Genomic DNA, 18,985 nt, shown 5'->3' with positions numbered 1-18,985 from the left:
GAGATTCCAGAAGAAACTGTTTTGGGGAGGAGGTGTGCACTCTCCCAGAGTGGAAAAGCAAGAGCCTGGGGCGAGAGCGGTGCGAGGTGGGAGCCCACCGCCCCTGCGGGGGTGGTGACTCTTGTCTCCACTTGCAAACGAATGAGCAGGGTCAGGATCGCGGACGCATGGACCCTGGGACCTCGAGGCTCTGCGTGGTTGGAGGAGTGGGAGGAAAGCCCCCCCCCCCCCAGGCTCCCACTTTGCTCTGGAAACCGCGGGGAGTTTTGCTGGGGGTGGCGCTTGGTGTAACAGAACGGATCCTTTAGCCCTTACCCTGGCCAGCCTCCCCCCCCCCCCTCCCGCCCGCTTACCCTCGCAGAGCTCCCGGGGCGATCCCAGTTCCCCAAACGCTGGGCTGCAGGGGGCAGCGGCGGCGCAGCGCTAGGCACGAGGAATCTGCGTGTCTGTCTGTCTGTCTGTCCTACCAGCTTCGGCGCAGCAGGCTCGGGATCCAGGGGGCCGCGGCGGAGGCGGCGCGGGTCGGGGACTCTACAGGGACCCGCGTGCCCCGGAGGGAGTGGTGGTGGAGGAGGAGGAGGCGGTGGCCGAGGGGGAGGAGGTGGGGAAAGAGGAGGAGGAAGAAAGGAGGAGGAGAAGCAGAAGGAAGAGGAGGAGGAGGAGAAGACGTCGGAGGAAGAGGAGGAGGTGAAAGAGGAGGAGGAGAAGCCGCAGCGGGCGCCGGCAGAGCGAGTGAGCCAGCAGCGCGGGGCGAAGGCGCGGAAGGGCCGGGCGGCCCGGCGGGCGGCTGCGGGCTCAGCCCAGGCGGCAGCGCCGACTCCGTTCCACTCGGCCGGGATCCAGGCTTCCGGGTTCCCAGGCGCTCGCCTCCCTCTGACGCACTTTAAAGAGTCTCCCCCCTTCCACCTCAGGGCGAGTAATAGCGACCAATCATCAAGCCATTTACCAGGCTTCGGAGGAAGCTGTTTATGTGATCCCCGCACTAATTAGGCTCATGAACTAACAAATCGTTTGCACAACTTGTGAAGAAGCGAACACTTCCATGGATTGTCCTTGGACTTAGGGCGCCCTGCCCGCCTTTTGCAGAGGAGAGAAAACTTTTTTTGGCCTCCCCCGAGAAACTTTCCCCCCCTCTCCTCCCTGACTCTAATTCCGATCCCCCCACGCCATCTCGCCCCCCCCTCCCCCCCAATTACCCCAATCCACGCCTGCAAATTCTTCTGGAAGGATTTTTCCCCCTCTCTCCAGGTCGGGCGCGTTTGGTGCAAGATTCTCGGGAACCTCGGCGTTGCCTCTCCCTCCCCTCCCCCCTCCTTTCCTTTTTCCTTTCCTTTCCCTTCTTCCTTCCCTCCTCCCTTCCCCCCACCCCAAACAAACAAGCCCCCAATTCTCGTCTCTCCTCGCCGCGGGCAGCGGGCGGCGGAGGCAGCGCGCCGTGGTCGCCGGGAGCCGGGAGCCCCGGGCGCCCGCTCCTCGGCGCAGCATGTTCCAGCCGGCGCCCAAGCGCTGCTTCACCATCGAGTCGCTGGTGGCCAAGGACAGTCCCCTGCCCGCCTCGCGCTCCGAGGACCCCATCCGCCCCGCGGCGCTCAGCTACGCCAACTCCAGCCCCATAAACCCGTTCCTCAACGGCTTCCACTCGGCCGCCGCTGCCGCCGCCGCGGGCAGGGGCGTCTACTCCAACCCGGACTTGGTGTTCGCCGAGGCAGTCTCGCACCCACCCAACCCCGCGGTGCCGGTGCACCCGGTGCCGCCGCCGCACGCCCTGGCCGCCCACCCCCTGCCCTCCTCGCACTCGCCACACCCCCTCTTCGCCTCCCAGCAACGGGACCCGTCCACCTTCTACCCCTGGCTCATCCACCGCTACCGATATCTGGGCCACCGCTTCCAAGGTACGTGCCACGTCGCGGGGCCGCACCGCGCCGCACCCCGCACTCGCCCGCGCCTGCTCGCCGTGTAGGACGCTTGGCAAAGCTTGGGAGGAGGTTTCTCCGGGCCGAGGGCCCGTGCGCCGCGTTAGGAGGCCCGGCAGCGAGAGATACGTCGTCGTGTTGGTCCTCAGTGTCCCCCTTCCACCGGCCAGTTGGGGGGGGGGGGGGGAAGGGCTCGCCTACGGGCCGCTTGACCCTTTAGGGAGAGACGGGAACGGAGAAGTTGTCCCCGCGTGCGTTCTGGCCAGAACCAGCTGGGCCAGCCTGCTCAGATTGGGTCCCCTCGGCGATGCCGCCAGCGACCGTGGCTCCAAGGGGGCGCGGACAGGGCTTGGACCCCACGTTCCCCTTCGACTGCCTTCGACCCTGCTGGGCACCCACTTCGGACCCCTTCAGCTGAGTCCCGCGCGCGGCATATTGGTCTCCGACCCTCTTAGGGAGGCGAGGGGACCCGCATACCCCCAGAGCAAAGTCTGGAGATTTGTGTCGTCCCCCCCCCCTACATTCTCGAGGCCGGGAGAGGGGCTGTATCCCCGCGCCGGCAGAAACCCCCCGGGCTGGAGCTCGGTGCTCGGGCTGCGACCTGCTTAATTGGAAAGCCGAGCGGCAGCGGCACGAAGGCAGTTCGGTCTGGTTTTTGTTTTTCTTTCTTTTAAAACAAATGAACCCGGTCGGGAGAAGGGCTGCAAGGGGAAGATCTGTTTGGATAATTTTGTTTCTTGCTATCTTTTTGTTTTGTTTTTGTTTGGTTGTTTTGTTTTTTTTCTCCGTGGGAAGACAGTTAAAAGCCCAGAAAAAAGGGGACAGTAATTAGCTTAGCGATCGGAGCCAGGGAAAGACCTACCTCGGACCGCAGGCGATCAATGCTCAGAGGCTTGTCCACTCATTAACCCTTTCGTTGCTGCCAGAGCCTGCAATCGAGTAGATGCCACCCCCCATCATTAAGACAAAACAAGGCAAAAATCTTTCTCCCTTGTTCCCAGGCCGGATTCGCCTCCATTCCCGTCTGAACTGTGGGTTTGTTTTTCTTTGTTTGGGTTTTTTGGTGACTCAATTTTCTGCCCTAAATCCTCTGCCTCCGCTGACAAAGTTTGGGACTCTGCTGTTCAGTCTCTGCCAGCCACGCTCTTGGTTCCCCACCAGGCCCGGACAAGCCAGGATCTTCCGGGAGCCACCGACAGCCTGAGCAGGGGCTCTCAGTTCTCGGGTAACCCCCGATTTCTATCCTCAGCTTGCGACTGGCTTCTAGTTCTCAGTTCTCAGGAACCGGGTTCTCCGGAGGTGGCAGAGAGAGCAGCCGGGAGCATCCGCCTGTGAGACTTCCCTCTCGGCCGGGACGTAACAACATGCCCGGGCTCTGTACTTTCCCGAAGGGGAAACACGGCGTAATTTTAAAATAAGTCCCTGGGTAAACTCTGGCTGGCTGCCTGCCGCCTCTCCACCTGGTATCAAAGTTCCTCAAGAGCTTAGAAAGGAGAGTAAGCAGTTTCTCTGGTCGTGGGCGCCGGTCCCCGGTCCGGGCCCTGCCGCCCCCTCCCCTGTCCCAGGCGCCGGGCGCCTAGCCCGCGAAGCCCGCGGAACCAGCGAGGCTGCGGAACCCGCGGAGGTCAGGGGCCTGGGGACAAGCCCCGCGGGGCAGCTGCTGGGTGGGGGCGCGCACAGGTGAGTCTCGGCGTCTGTAACAGGCAGCGGGCCCCGTGTCCTCTTCTCGCCCGCGGGAGGGCCACGGGCTAAGGCAGAGACTCCGAGGGCGACGACCTGGCAGCCCGGCTCCGGAGAAGTGCGCCACCCGAGCCGGGACGTCCCCCGCTAACGGGGCTTCTGTGTCCCCCGCAGGGAATGACACAAGCCCCGAGAGCTTCCTTTTGCACAACGCATTGGCCCGAAAGCCAAAGCGGATCCGAACCGCCTTCTCCCCGTCCCAACTTCTGAGGCTGGAACACGCCTTCGAGAAGAACCACTACGTAGTGGGAGCCGAGAGGAAGCAGCTGGCGCACAGCCTCAGCCTCACGGAAACTCAGGTGAGCTCGGCCCGGGCGCGGCCACCCCATCCAGGCGTGGACTCCCACCCCAAATCTCCGGATCCACGCAGCCCGCGCCCAAGACCCGCACGGGTGCCGAGCTCCGGTAGGGCCTTCGGTGAAGGGCCTGGGAGCCGGTTCCACGGCCCGGGCGAGGACCAGTAAGTTTCCAGGTGCCTGGCTTCGTAGAGCTTCAACCCGGGAGAGCCGACCCAGTGCGGCCTCGGGGGAACGGGCTGAACGGCTCCCTCTGTCCCACTGGGTATCTCCTGAGGCTCCCGGCTTAGACATCTCTGCACTCTTTTGTGAGACTTTGGTGAGAGGCGTAGGGGCCCGGCGGTCCCGGGAGACTTGCAGAGGCTTGCCCCGCTGGGGTCTAGGAAGAGAGAGCGGGAGCGCAGCGGGGTGTCGGGGTATTGGGTGGCTGAGGGTGGTGCGCGAGTCTGGAGAGGGCAGGGAGTGGGTTACGAGCGAGCTCGGAGAGACCGGAGGTCCGCGGCTCACACCCACCGCTCCAGTGACATCCTTTTAAGTTAAAGGGGATCGGAGAGCCAGACGGCCGAGGCCAGGCGCCCTGCCCGCGCCCCTCAGAAAAACAGGGCTGGAAGTTGCGGAGAGGGGCTGCCTCCGTGGATGAGCGCGTCCTGCGCCCTGGGGTCCCGCGGCGGACCCGGCTCTCGCTTGCCCCGGGTTGTGGAGGGGGCTCAGGGCTACAGTAGGCGCTACTGTATGCGGAGCCGCAGGGCAGGGTCAAAGTTCCCCGTAAACAGTAACGTTTTCGGGCAGATTAAGTTGTTACACTTTTTCTGGGAGGCGCGAAGAGGTCGAAGCTTTTGTTTTAAAACGTTCCCCCCGGACAAAACCGAGGAGGGGCTCGCGGGTCTGTGCGCCGCCCGGCATCCCGCGCGGCCCGGCTGATTTCTCCCGGACAGCCGAGGCGGCGGTGGTCTTTGTCCGCCTGGCTGCCCACGCTGCCTGGAGTCTTTGTGTGCGTGTCAAGCCCCGAGCGCACCGACGCGCGCCTTGGGCGAGCGCCGGGGAGAAATGAACCGTCCTCCCCCTCAATTAGCAAACTCAAAGCAAATTAAGCTCAGCCTTGTTCCCGCTCGGCTTTTTCTTGGGGGCACTTTGGGGGACTGGAGCATGCGGGGAGAATGAGCAGAGACTCGGGAGGGCCCTGTCGAAGGAAGGAATGGAGCGGAACTCAGGGGCTTGGGCCTGTCACAGTAGCACAGGCAGGGATTTGGGGGTGCAAACACCGTCGTGGCTCCCTCCCGTCCCCCACTGCTGGGAAGCTTGGGTAGTGTTGCTGTCTGCTCGCTTGGATGGGGACCTATCACTCTACTTCCACCGGGGTTGCAGTGACTCCTGCCTCCTCGCTCCCCAAACCTCTAGCGGCTGCTCTGGGGAGGCCAGGCCTCCCGCCCACCTTGATGGGCAGAGATGTGATCCGGCTCCAAGCGAGTCCGGCGCCTGCCCAGGAGCGGGTTAGCGGGACGGAAGAGGGGGTTCTCGCTCGCTCTCTTTTCTCCCCTCCTCTTTCTCAGGCCCTGCCCTTCTGGCCCACGTCTTCCAGAAGCTTTCACTTTTAAGCCTCTTTTCCTGGCTGGAAAGGTACAGCTGGGTTGGTCCGGAGACTTATGCCCCTCACTCTTCCCATTCACTTCCTCATCCCACCCCACTTTCCTTGGCTCCTGATCAGCTGAAGAAGTCCAGGGCAAGGAGGACACAGCTCAGGAAACCTGACCGCGTGTCGGGCCCGGGCCTGGTGGACCCCGGCAGGGGCCTTGCAGAGGAGGCGCTATATTTAAGCCACGCCGCCCCAGCCGGCAGAAAATAGAAAGCACATTGGGCGCTGCGGGAAGCTGCAGCAGCCGGCGGTCTTCCCGGCACTCACTTGCTGGAGGGAGTTAGGGACACATCTCTTCTTATTTTTCCTTACTTATTATTTTAGTATGGGTTTCCCATGCTCTGCGAGGCCTTTGCTCTGAGCCAGATATGGGTGTCCCGTGCAGGGTGAGGCAGAGCGCCCCCGGGGAAGGCGCCCCAGGAGGGCGCGAAAGGGCAGAGAGCTGGGCTTCCCACCCGCCACACACTAGGGGCCTTGCTCCCCCAGGGGAGCCCATGCGGAGGCCAGCCCTTAAAATAGTCTTCGTGGTACCCGACCCAGTGTGGGGTCAAGCGCTTGGTGAGAGGGCGCTGCGAAGAAACTAACGCCACCCATCTGCTTCTCGCCGGCAGGTAAAAGTATGGTTTCAGAACCGAAGGACAAAGTTCAAAAGGCAGAAGCTGGAGGAAGAAGGCTCGGATTCGCAACAAAAGAAAAAAGGGACGCACCATATTAACCGGTGGAGAATCGCCACCAAGCAGGCGAGTCCCGAGGAAATAGACGTGACCTCAGACGATTAAAAACACAAACAGAGCCCCACGGAAATGGACAAAACGGAGCAAACCGAGGCAGGGAGAGGAGTGGATGAAGAAAAATTTCTACAAAACAAAATCGAACAAACCGCACACACACATACACGGAGCAAGGGAGAGGGAGTCAGAGGGAGCAGCGGCGCGCGTCGCAGACTTTGGGCAGCGAGGGCGCAAGGTCCCAATCCGAGTCCGCGCGGAGATGGCAGAGGATGAAGGCTCCTTCATCAACAAGCGGCCCTCGTCTAAAGAGGCAGCTGAGTGAGTGAGTGAATGAGAGAACGAGAGAGAGGGAGAGAGACAGAGAGAGAGAGAAAGAGAGAGAGAGAAAGAGAGAGAACGAGCAAGTGAGCGAGGTCCAAAATGTGGCAAAGCCGATCGTGCTCTGACAAGGGGAGCTGTCAGTCAAACGCCAAACCAGCGAGACACGGTGATTGGCAGGTATTCCGTTTATCGCAGTCCACTTTTTTTTTTTTAAAAAAAAGATAATGATGATACAAAAAACAAAACCACCAGGCACAGGACTTTTTAATTTGTATTTCGCAGTGTTCCCCCCTCCCCCCAGTTAAAAATTAGTAATAATACCGATGGAGTTAGTTTCCATATCCAGTCCCATCCCCACACACCTGTTTCAAAAACTTGAATTGCATGTAGCAGTCGTTTGGGCAAATGATGTCTAAAGACAGAAAATGAATTGTAATTTTCTTTAATTGTAATTTTCTTTTCCTTTTAAAGACAGGTTCTGTGTGCATTTTATTTTGATTTTTTAAAGAGAAATGTGCAGTCTGTAAACACTTTTTGATACCTTCTGATGTCAAAGTGATTGTGTAAGCTAAATGAAGTGGGCTCAGCGATAGTGGTCCTCTTACAGAGAAACGGGGGGCTGGGGGTGGCCGGGGAGGGTGCCCACAAGAAGAGTCAGGACTTGTGTTGGAAAAAAAAATTAATTATATTTCTTGGACATTCCCTTTCCTAACATATTGAATCATAAAGCCACAGAGTAAACTTTTTCCCTTAGTGGTTGGAGTGATTGGCTGAGTTCAACCACTCACGGCAGTGGCCTTTCCAAACGTGAAACCTATTGCAAAAACCGAAGGACTGTAGCTAGCAGGGACGATGTCTAGTGTGGCCAAGGACATGCGTCAAGTTTTCAAGCACTGAGTTTCTATTCCAAGATCATAGACTTACTAAAGAGAGTGACAAATGCTTCCTTAATGTCTTCTATACCAGAATGTAAATATTTTTGTGTTTTGTGTTAATTTGTTAGAATTCTAACACACTATATACTTCCAAGAAGTATGTCAATGTCAATATTTTGTCAATAAAGATTTATCAATATGCCCACAGAGTAGTTGTCTTGGGAAATTCAAGTGCATTTTTTAAAAAAGCATTTCTACAATTTGACTGATCTTCTCCCAACTAGGCTCAAGTAACTTAGGCTCTCTACCTACAAAAGGGCCAGGCTGATGTATTCTTGGGCATTTAAAAGAGAGATGAAGGTGGAAAAGGGAGAGGATTAGGAAACCTTAAGTACTTCAGAAAAGGGATAGGGGGAAATTTTTCCAACAGAACTTTGACCATTGCATGCTCTACTTACAGAGTTTAGGTTGAATTTCAGGTTAAAAATGCTTATTTCTCTTAACTTCTGGCTATTTATTCATTTTTTAAAAAAAATCTTGGACATACAAGTATGCACCGAAGAATATTCCCCCAGGAATGGGGAAACCACTTAGCAAATTCAGAATCCTGGGACTTTTAAACTGTGTTTCTGACTTCAAACCCCAAAGTACAAGTGTCTTTCTTTCTTTCTCTCCCCCTTTCTCTCTCCCTTTCTTTCTCCTCTTTCTTTCTCCTTTCTTTCTTTCTTTCTTTCTTTCTTTCTTTCTTTCTTTCTTTCTTTCTTTCTTTCTTTCTTTCTTTCTTTCTTTCTTTCTTTCTTTCTTTCTTTCTTTCTTTCTTTCTTTCTTTCTTTCTTTCTTTCTTTCTTTCTTTCTTTCTTTCTTTCTTTCTTTCTTTCTTTCTTTCTTTCTTTCTTTCTTTCTTTCTTTCTTTCTTTCTTTCTTTCTTTCTTTCTTTCTTTCTTTCTTTCTTTCTTTCTTTCTTTCTTTCTTTCTTTCTTTCTTTCTTTCTTTCTTTCTTTCTTTCTTTCTCTTTTCTTTCCTTTTCTTTCCTTTTCTTTATCTTCTTTCCCCAGTCTGCTGAAGGTGATGAGGCAAGCCCAAGGACCTCAGCAGCCTTATAAGGCAAGCATTCTGAGAAACCTTCAACTCTTAACATTAAAGAAAAAGTTGTAGCCAGTCTTGGAGGAAACTCAGCTGCCCCCCTTCCCCTTTCTGGGGGTATGAGGTTGTTTTTGCATGCTTCATTTGCTTCTTATCCTGATAGGCTGCATTAATCAGTTTTATTTCCATTGATAGAGAAACCTCGTCTGTTCTGTTCAAGCTACAAAGCGTCCTACGAGCTTTTGTGAAAGTGCAAATCAGTTTAAGCAATTATCATACCAGGAATATGAAGGGGAAAGAGGAGGCCTTGCCCAGTGGTCTCCTTTAATCTCTTAATCCATGGATCCAGGGGGGCTGCCTGGACATAATTTAGGACAATCTCCCCACCCTTTACACTGTGATAAGGCCAAGTTACAATGCAGGGCAAAAATACAAGCTTTGTTAACATCCTGCCTTGAAAAGTTAAGATTAGACATTCCGTGCACGTGTGGGGACTATAGGGCACCATGGAAATTTTTCTGTTTTTTCCCCTCCCCTTCTCTCATCTAAAAGTGGAATTCATTCCTGCGCTCTCTCTTTTCCTCTATCTCTGCCCATCCCTCCTTTTGTCCTCCATTTCTGTTCTTCTAGAGAACCTCAGCAGCAGAACCCCCTCCCAAAGTGTAAGCATGCTGGAGGAGACTTAGCCGCAGGGGGATGCGGGGGTTGACAGGTGCGGCCTCCGGGAGGCCTCAGGCTGGGACAGATGACACCCGGGGTATCTGGGAAACACGCGTGGGGCTCGGAGCTGCTTTAAAAGCGAGCCTCCCGGTGACCTTTGTACCCACTTTGCTCTGCAAACCGCATCCATTTCGCTTACGGAACTTCAAGTAACCTTTTCCTTCCACTCACTTTCCCAAACCCAGAATGACCCCAACACCGAGCCCAGGCCTGTTAAAAGTCAGGCTGGCCTTCCCAGAAAAAAAATTCTCATTTTGATAAAAGGCTTATATCTGCCATAGAGTTTATTTTTGTTAAGTACAAGGAAAGGGGAGGGTGGCGAATTTTTTGTGTGTGTGTGTGTTAAACGTCCTATGTAGTGTAAGAGCAATAAAATCATCAGAGAATACTATTAGCTTTGGGAAAAAAAAAAAAACCTAAAAGCTTTATTACAAACCAAGCTTTGAAAATAGGGGGGATTAGGCGGCTGAAAGGGTCCCACAATGGTAAGAAGAAAAGGTTTCATGCTAATGAGGTTAATGCCCTTTGTATCTCAGGCCTCCACATCTTCATTACGCGCTATCTCCGGCTGCACCGAGCGGCTCAGAGAGCCGCAATCCACTCCAACGCCCCCCCCTCTCGGCCCAAAGAAGGATTTGATAGCAGCTCTGTTCAAACTAGATAATTATATCTTTTCAAGTCGGAATTAAGATAAAGAAAGTGAAGCAGAGGCGGCTCGCCTTGATCCACTGCAAACAAATTTGGCGCACTTTCGAGTCCTTCCCCCGCCTCAAAAAGGCAGGACAGTCAGCTTATTAGCCGCTCGTTTGCTTTATTAATTCATCTATTTAAAGTGGCAGGATTAGAGCGTCTAATGTGGACGCAGGCTGCCCGTGGCGCTGAGGAATATAAATATTTGCGAGATGCCATCCCACGATGACTGTCTGGGCGCGGGGGCACCGGGCAGGGTACGCGGGGCGCGTGTGCCTCGCGATGCGTTCCCTTCGCGGTGCGCGCGTGCTGGGCTGGGACCCCCTGGGTAGGGACCCTCAGGGCAGGGAGCCAGCAGGGAGGTGTGGAAGCTGTGCGCCCCCCATCTGTGTTCCCCCTTGGGTTAAGTGCGTGCCAGGCCTGGATGCCCCTGGCAGGGCTCTGTGGGCCTCGCTCCGCGTTCTTCTCTGCACATGGCAAAGGCGACCTTGTTGCCATGTTTCTTGTCTGTGACCCCGGATGGCGATGTAGGTTCCTCCATGTCCTGCTCCCTTTGTGATTAGTTGTGCGTCTCCCCCGGGTGTCCCACTCTGCCAAGCCTAGCTGTCGGAGTGGTTTGCGTTACCCTCAGAGGGTCAAACTGACTGTACAACGCACGTGTGCCCGGACTACGTTTCCCTGCGAGGTACACGTGGGCTTCGTGGGCTTTACTTGCTCTGCGACCCGGTGCCTCCGCGCCGCCAAACGCCGGGTAGTATAGAGGCAGGAGGCAATTTTTCCAAGGGACCAGAAGTTCTGGGGGTGGGAGAGGCCTTGAAACTTTGGACAGTTACCCTCTCTAGGCCCGGGTTCCGCGCGCCCGGTGCTCCCAGCAGCGTCTGACCCCGCGCCTGGCAGCCGAGCCCAGCCGGATCGCGCGCGTTGGCCGCGGCCCGGAACCTGCCGGGCCGCTTTTGTGCGAGGGGCGGATTGTGGCAGGCGGAGGGCCGGGCGCAGCGGGCCAGGCAGAAAGGGGGCTCGGGCCTGTGCGCGGCTTTGGAAACCTCGGCTCCTCCCCGTCCCCGCCTCGAGTCGCAGGAAACAAAGTCCCAGACGCGCAGGCCGGTTGGGGAGGGACTCTGGCGGCTCCGAGGCCTGGCTTGGGGCCCCGCTCGGCGATGGGAGGCGGGGAGGTGAGGTGGGGGGAGAAGGCCTGGACTGGGCTGCCAGAATGTGGGCTGTTGCTGGTCGGTAGCGAGGGTGTGCATATGAGTCAGTGTGAGCGGCTCTAGTTGTGTTTGTACTGGCTGAGTGCGTGACTGAGGTGGATCACGTCCTGCCCCCTTGCTAATGACTTGTGGACCTCCCCTGGACGTCCCACTGCGCCAAGCCTAGTGTTAGCGGGTCAAACCGGCTGTACAACGCAGGCGTGCGCCCACTACGTTCTCCTGCGAGGGGCAAGTGGGCCCCGACCGGTTCCTCGGGGCGGCCAAAGGCCGGGTAGTATGAGGCGGGAGGACTTTTCCCAAAGAGCCAGACGCTCGGGGGTTGGGAGCTAGGTCTGTGAAGCAGTTGTGTTTTGTGGACTGTGGCAATTCAGTTGTATGTCTGAGTCAAGACTGAAATCAGGCTGTGTAGATGCTAGTTGTGTGTCTGAGTGAGTTACAGACTGGAGAGGTGCTATTTGTTTGTGTAGCTCGTGCGAGTGAGTGAAGGAGCCCAGCTTTCCTCGTGACTCTGGCTTGCACCGGGATAGGGCAAGAACGCGCAGTTGTGCCTGGGTAGCTGGGATGCGTGTAAGGGCGTGGGCATGCAGTTGTGCATAGATCTTGTGTGCCAGGGTGTGGTGGCGCAGTGTGTGTCTGAGTCGGGCTGCAGTTGTGGATCTGATCGGTGGGGGATGATTTCGATGTGTGCGTGACTCAAGGGAATTTTCCTCCGTGCTTGGCTGAAGGTTCCCGTGCCACCGGCGTCGGTGGCCGGCACGAGGGCAGCGTCCGAGCGTCTCCGGATCTAGGCGAGTGCGCGCCCAGTGAGGAGGCTTGGGCTCCCCACCTGCTCTAGAATTTTGGAAACAACTGCCACTTTTGTACCTGCGCGTTTTTCTAGGCCGGAATTTTTAATTCCAGCTTGGTTTACTTGGGAGAGGACTCCGAGTGGCCGCGGGCGGGACGGCAGGGGAAATGAGCCTGAGGCGCTGAGCCGCCCCGCAGGCTCGTCGGAGGAACCCTCACCTCCATGCCCGCGCCCGGGGCTCGGCCGCCTGATTTACGGCCCCCAAACGGCCCCGTAGCGAGGGGGAAGTGGGAGTTTTGAGAACCCGCTGACCCCAGCCGTGACCCCGCTGGGGGAAGTGTCTTCTCCCGGCGCGACCCTGTGCGCCCGCGAACCCTAGGCGGGGCCACGCTGGAAAGCGGAAAGTCCATTCATCAGCCGCGCCCCGCTCTAATTGGCCTTTTGTTTATTAGCGCCCGTTGCCCGGCCGGGGGGGGGGGGTTGGGAGGAGCCCGGGGCTGGAAGCTGGGGTGCCTGGAGCGGACAGGGGCCAGTGCCGGGGCTGGGGTCCGGGTAGGACAAAGGCGCGTCGCAGTCCTCCGAACGGGCGCCAGAGATCACGCCCACGTGCAAGGACGCCGGCGGGAGGCTGGTCCCCAAGTGTTGGGGCCTGGTGGTCTGAGCTGCCTGAGGTCCACCGCCTGGTTCCGGCCCCTCACCTGCGCCCTCAGACCGAGCAGGCCTCGCCTGTGCTCCCACCCTCGGCGTCTCAGACCCGTGCTTCTGCCTTTCCCGGGCCCGGGCGCTGACCGCTTTTCTTTGCGCTTCGACTTCCTTCGCCCTGGTCCTTACCACCTAATCCAGAGTCTCCGAGTCCCCTCCCTAGGCACCAGCAAGACTCCCTCGTGGGCCGGCACCCCGCTTTGCTGGGTAGGGGGCACTGAGAGAATTTCTTGGCGCAGCAGTGAGGTGGGAGTTACCCGATCCTTCCCTTCGGGATTTAGAGGGGAAGAAGCCTGAGCCTCCACCGCTCCAAATTCCATCTCCCTCTTCCCAATCAGCCTCGCTTTCCTGCTCCTCTTCTCCCACCCAGCCTCGCGTTCCCCCTCCTTCCCCAACAGTCCCGGCCCCTGGCACCCTCCGCCCCGCCCGCCCCCGGCAGAGGAGCCTGAGAGCATGCGCAAGGCCAAGGCCTCCTCTACCCGCAAAAGCCGGGAGGCTGAGACGCACCTGAGGGGCCCCGGAGGTGCCTGGGATGGGAATGGGGTCGCGTTTGGAAGACGCCCTGGGGCCGCAGCCCCGCGCCTTCCCCCAACCCCTTCCGCGGGAGGGCCGGCCTGGCCTGGCAGGGGCGCCGCTGCCCGCGCCTCCCAGCACCCCAGCCTCTGCCGGGCCCCTCACCTCCCCTTCCCCCGGCCAGTTCCAGGCCCTATATATAGAGCGTGGGTCTCCACAGCCCTCGGCTGGACCCTGACGTCAGGAAGAACTTGATCTTGCCTGCATCGCTCCTGCTTCTGAAACCGATCCTTGAAATGAGAGAACAGACTGTACACAATTCCCATGGCCTTGACATAAGGTACAGCGATAAATATACACCACTAATGAGCAATTACCATATAATCACCTTCCAATTAGCTCGCATAATGATGAATTAAACATTCTAGCAGGCGGGATTAGGTTTCTTACTTTGTATATTATTTACGAAGGCTATAGCTTCTGCAAAGAACCAAATATCAAATTAGATGGGGAATTTTCTGTTGGGGGTAATTATGCATTCAGGCCAGCGGCTGTGTTCTGGTCACTTGTCAAACGAGGCCTCTTGCAAAGTACTGACCAGTCGCTGGAGCGCTCATTCCCTCCTCTTCCTGCTCTCTCTTTGGGTTGCACTCGCCATCCCTCTCCCCTTTTACCACCCCGCACGGTGGGGGCTGGGCGGGGGGAAGATGGAGGCGGGGTTTGGGGAGGGACCGCGGGGCTGGCCCGGAGGATGCGGGGCGGACACCGAGGTCCTCTCGGCGCCTGGCCCCCGGGGCCCAGCGTTCCCGGCCCCGGGTCCCATCCCTCTCAGGCCCCGGCGGCCGGCTCTGGGCACGCCGGGGGGCCTCGGCGCCTCGGGAACCTGAACGTTCTGCGAACCAACGCACCGGCTCGCGTTGCCCCCGGGAGTGGGGCCCGGGCGCTGCTCCCACCCCCCGCCGCGGGCCGCCCCCCGCACGCCCTGGGCGCCGCAGCCCGACCTCGCCGCGCTCCCCTCTGGGCCCCAGTGGGGGTCTGTTCCGGCTTGTGCTCTCACCCCCACCGCACCCAGTAACAGGGAGAGAAAGGGGGTGGGCGGATTCCGAAACAAACCGCCAACCTCCACCTCGCCCGCGGCCACCTCTCTTGTTCGGAAATGAATTTTGGCAAGAGATTAGCTCCTAATCTGATCTAACGCTGCTGACATTTGGGAAGAAGATGAAAATGGCAGCTCAATTTCATTCTGAAACGGGGTCACTTCGCGGGGCTTCGCTCGGGTCCCCGGAGACTGTGGAAGCCCCTCCCCCACCGCTGCCCTAAAGCAGAAGAGGCGCCCGCGGAAGCCTGGCCTGGAACGGGGGACACAGCCGGGCGCCCGGGGCCTGCCCACCCGCAGGTCAGCGGGCGGCCCTGGGGCTGGACCCTGGGCCCCCGGGGATGAGCGGCGGGTGTGCAAGGAAGGCCGTCTGCACCGGGGGAGTTTCCTTTGTAACCCCCCACGGGGCACCGTGCTTGGGCAGGGAGGGGGGCTCCTGGCCCCTCTTGAAGGACGTTTTAGTCTTGAGAGCCTCCAACTTGTAGGGAGGCGCGTAAGAGGGAAGGAAGTTTCCGGGGTCCCCAGACAGTGAGATGGGTGAAGGGACATCTCCCAGGGCCCTGCCTGGTGGTCTTCCCTGCTGCCCCTGGATAAGCAAAGGCGCCCCTAGTGGCTGGGTGGTTACTCTGCAGCCTTGTCAGATCTTAGAAATTCACTCTCCTGTTTGACTCCGTGAAGCTCCAGGGTTGCTGAGAGGCAGGACCAGGACTTTGGGGGCGGGGAGCTTCTCCTCCCCACCCCCACACCTCTCCACACACCCACTGCAGACCCAATGTTCTTAGCCACCCAGCAGGCCCCCAAGTGTCCAGCCTCTGCCCTCTGCTGGGGCTGCGGGGGCGTGACCTCATCACGTTCTAGCCAGGTAGGGGTGGGGGCAGGTCAGGCATTATTGGGGGCACTGCCTGGTCTTTGGCTCCTGATTTTGAAGCAGGGTCCCAGGGGACCCAGGCACTTCTGAGTCCCTGCCTGTGGCCTGCAGGGCCTGGGATGGAAATTGAAGGCAGGGGCCATCACCTGTACCTTTGTCCCCAGGGGTGAACATGGTAACAATTTAGCCATGCACGATGCATTCTGGTGGCTGCATACATGTGCCTACCTGTGGCTAAATGTGCTTGCACAGCATGGAACTGTAAGCATGTGGCTCACATGCACGTGTGTGCAAATGTGTGCACAGCCGTGGAGGCAGGGCCTCTGTAGGCCATACTCTGTGTTCGTGCAGCTTGGAAAAAGGCGTCTTTTCTAGGGGGATGATTACCCTTTGGCTTGGAGAATGAAGAGTGAGCTGGATTTTAGGTGCCTCCACCCCACCCCAGTGTGAGTTGGTTTCAGCCCCCCCCCCCCCCTCCAATAGGAGTGGGATTCAGCATCTGCCATCTCATCCCCTTGGCCAGACTTCCTGGGCAGAACTCAGTCTGTACTACCATACGCCACAGCCGTGGTGGGCCTCCCTGCACGTTGGGTGTGACCTTTTGGAAGGTGCCTTTGTTCCAAGCAATCCCTCCTTCATGGTGCCTACCTAGCTGGGAGCTGCCGCCTGGCCCCCTTCTCTGTGTGGAGAATTTGAATAGCAACAGCCTCCAGCTTTGGCAACCTCACCAAGTTCCAGAACATCATGTGATGGGTTCGTAACGACAGATAACGCTCAGCCGGTGAGTGTGCCGGAGTTACGGCGAGGGCACACCTGCCTATGAATGTCTGGGAGTGCAGGAATGTCTGTGAATATTTGCAGGTATGTGTTGGTAGGTGACAGCCTACAAGCATGTGCATGTGCCGGGTGAGAATAGGTGTGACGATGGGGGTGAGGGCACGACTGAGCATGGCTGTGGGAGCCCGAGCAAGTGCCGAGGCAGCTGGCTTCTCTGCCGAGGCTCCCCCAGCCTCACGTGGGCACAGCATACCCTCTGGCAGAGGCATCTGCCTCCTGCGAGCCTACCCCGCCCTCCCCCTCCGTGCTCGCGGGGTCCAGCACTCTAAATGCCTGCAATTATGTCTTTCCATGAGAAGCAGAAGTGAAGTCTAACACTGTAGCTCGCTTCAAGTGGAAGGCCGCCGTTTGGTTAAGTAAACGACGCCGTGTTGACTCAGATGTCGCTCTCCCTACTTGTTGTCTGGGGGCAGCACAGAAGGACTAATTCAGCTCCAGGACCCTGGTGGGGGGTTTGCGGAAACCCAGAGCAATTTATAGGCCCCCTTCTTCTCTGCCTGCACCCCCACCATCCACACAACCTGCTCTCCCCACGCCAGCTGAAAAGGAGGTTTTATTTAGAGTGTGCCCTGGGCCAGATCTGCCCGTCAGCCTTGGGAGGGGAGAGGAAGAGAAGCGTGCAGACCTGCGTGCACTCGTGTGCTGCGTGTGGGCGGGGCCACAGGGCCACAGTGGCTCCCCGCCACCAGCCGTCTGAACAGGTTGGGTCTGAGCAAGTGCAGCTTAGGGATGGGTCACTGGATCCTGGTCCCGGGCTGAGGGAGCATATGGGGTCAGGAGCCTTTGGGGGTGTAGCTTCCCCGCCTGGAACTCGTCTCAGACCCCCCTTCCATGGGAGGACCTGTGTTGGACTGTTGGCCAACCAAGGGGCGGCGGCCACTCCTTCGGCTGTGCACCAGCACTTGACATTCCAGCAGCCCACGCTGCCCACTGCCCTCGCGGGCCTCTCTTTCCAACGCGGACCAATGGGATGATGGCACCTGGGGAGGGACAGAGCTGGGTGTCCTCTCTTTCCCAGTCCCCTGACTTTGTTCTCTTCCACCCAAAGAGACCAAGGGGGAATTGGGGCAGGGGGAGGACACTGCAGAGATAGGACCTACCGACATAGCCACATCCCTGTCCCATGCCCTTTCTGGCCCTGCCTGATTGTGGTTTCACCTGTCTTCACATCTGTGCCCCGTGCCCCGCTTATTGGGGCTGTGGATGCAGCTGTGTCCTGGAAAGGTGACTAGGTGTCCCCTGAGCACAGCCCCCTTCCTGGGCATCGTTCTTCCTTCCCGCCCTTCATTTCTGCCTGCTTTCCCTCCTTCTTTCCACAATCTTTATCTTTTTTACCTATAGAGGTTTGCATACCCACTCGTATGTGAAATGACATATGCATGAGATTGATTTTTTTTTTTAGGACATACTAGGGATTGAATCCAGGACCTCGTACATGGGAAGCAGGCGCTCAATCTCTCTGGCTACATCTGCTCTCCGGATTGAGTTTTAAGTATTGTTTACTAGAAGGAAATATTTGAAGCAATCTAAACGCCCATCAAAGAGGGATTGGTAAAAACCATTTACTGTAGTGTGGATCAAGTATGCAGCAGTGAAAAAGTACTAGGCATATATGTTCTTAAATGGGAGAAACTCTAATATACGGTAAAGGTTAATGAAAAAAGCAAGAAGAGTGTGCATGGAAAATGCCTTGTATAACAAAATACATACAAGGTGAGTATATTTGTTTGAGCTCGTTTATAATCTTTCTGGGGGGATACAAAAGACACTGGTAAAAGTGGATGCCAGTCTTCTTTTGAACGCTGTGACATGTTTTCAGCTCCTTCAGCACCCTGGCTGCTCCCCTCCAGATGCAGTCTTGTACCTCTTCATCTCTTCACATGCCCTTTGTGGTGGGGTTCCTGGCACAGAGCACCAGGATCCAGGTGGCTTCCTCCAGTTCTAAGGGGAACAGGATTCTCCCAACCCTTGCCCTAGTGACTGACCTTCTGTTGCTGCAGCCCAAGATGGCTTTGACTTATTTTGGCAACCAAGAGTCAGGAAAAGTTCCTAGAGGTTGACCAGCCCAGCTTCCCTGCCCACCCCCACCCCCAGCAGGGATCCTGCAGAAGGTCCCCCAGGTGGTCATGTAATCTGGGCTTGGATGCTTTCAGTGCTGAGCAATTCACTACCTCCCAAATCTGTCTTGTTTCCTCTGAAACAGGTCTGAGTTTTAGGTTTTCTTTGAGCTCTGGGGAACAAATCTTATCTCCCTGGCATTCCCCTCACTGTTATGACAGTTGTTTGAAATATCATACCCCTGTCCCCATTATTATGGAAAAAAAAAGCAAAATGAGACAACATAGGATGGATACTATACTCAGTACCTCCCCGGTCTTCAGCAGTTACCAACACTAGGCCGATCTTGTTCCACTTCTCTCTCCCAAGCTGTCCCCACCCCAGGCTATTTTGAAGTCATTCCCAGCCATCAGATCTTTTCATTAGTAAAAATTTTAGGATATAACTCTAAAATGATTCTTTTAAAAATTTACCTGCAATACCATTTTCACCCTGAAAATAAGCAACCATGATTCTTTAATAATTCAGCTCTCCAGGAGGCGGGTGATGCACTGATTTGTACATAGACACTCTGTGGTGATTCGTGCAGGCTTGCCTGGCTTTTGGCCTCTGCTTTCAATTCCACCTCCATTTTCCCTGAAGGTTCTAGGCAAACCTTAGCTCTGGACCCCAGGAAGGAGGCTCTGGCATGTGGGTGAAACCTGGTGATAGCACCCACTTCTGCCTCTCCCTCTTGCCCAGCTGCCCCTCGCCCAGCTCATGTAAGTCCAGGTTACACAGCAAGAAGATCTGCAGGGCCTATGGGTCTTATTTAACAAGGGAACTTCCAGAAACATCCCTGAAAGCAGCAAGTGCTTAGTAGAACTAAGATAGAGAAATATTCAGTCCTTTTGGGCACTGGGAGGGGTGAGAGA

The 18,985-nt window shown here is 57.0% G+C and overlaps 1 protein-coding gene across 1 annotated transcript; it reads left to right on the top strand.

Annotated features, from left to right (window-relative positions):
- The first annotated feature begins 801 nt into the window (after positions 1-801).
- EMX2 (empty spiracles homeobox 2) lies at positions 802-7,716 on the top strand. The gene is made up of 3 exons (XM_004471538.5): positions 802-1,892; positions 3,768-3,952; positions 6,194-7,716. The coding sequence occupies exons 1-3, from the start codon at positions 1,484-1,486 to the stop codon at positions 6,359-6,361; spliced, it is 762 nt and encodes a 253-aa protein (XP_004471595.1). The 5' UTR covers positions 802-1,483; the 3' UTR covers positions 6,362-7,716.
- The last annotated feature ends 11,269 nt before the right edge of the window (positions 7,717-18,985 follow it).

The sequence above is a fragment of the Dasypus novemcinctus genome, chromosome 6 (assembly GCF_030445035.2).
Source record: "Dasypus novemcinctus isolate mDasNov1 chromosome 6, mDasNov1.1.hap2, whole genome shotgun sequence".
NCBI lineage: Eukaryota > Metazoa > Chordata > Mammalia > Cingulata > Dasypodidae > Dasypus > Dasypus novemcinctus.
Note: the sequence above shows the minus strand (reverse complement) of the source record. Positions and strands in the feature narration are given on the sequence as shown.

What these genes read in the sequence shown, in the direction of transcription:
- EMX2 (XM_004471538.5), top strand. Translation starts at nt 1,484, where the DNA reads ATGTTCCAGCCGGCGCCCAAGCGCTGCTTCACCATCGAGTCGCTGGTG. An exon ending in TCTGGGCCACCGCTTCCAAG is followed by an intron (nt 1,893 to 3,767) that starts GTACGTGCCACG and finishes TGTCCCCCGCAG; the next exon opens with GGAATGACACAAGCCCCGAG. An exon ending in TCAGCCTCACGGAAACTCAG is followed by an intron (nt 3,953 to 6,193) that starts GTGAGCTCGGCC and finishes TCTCGCCGGCAG; the next exon opens with GTAAAAGTATGGTTTCAGAA.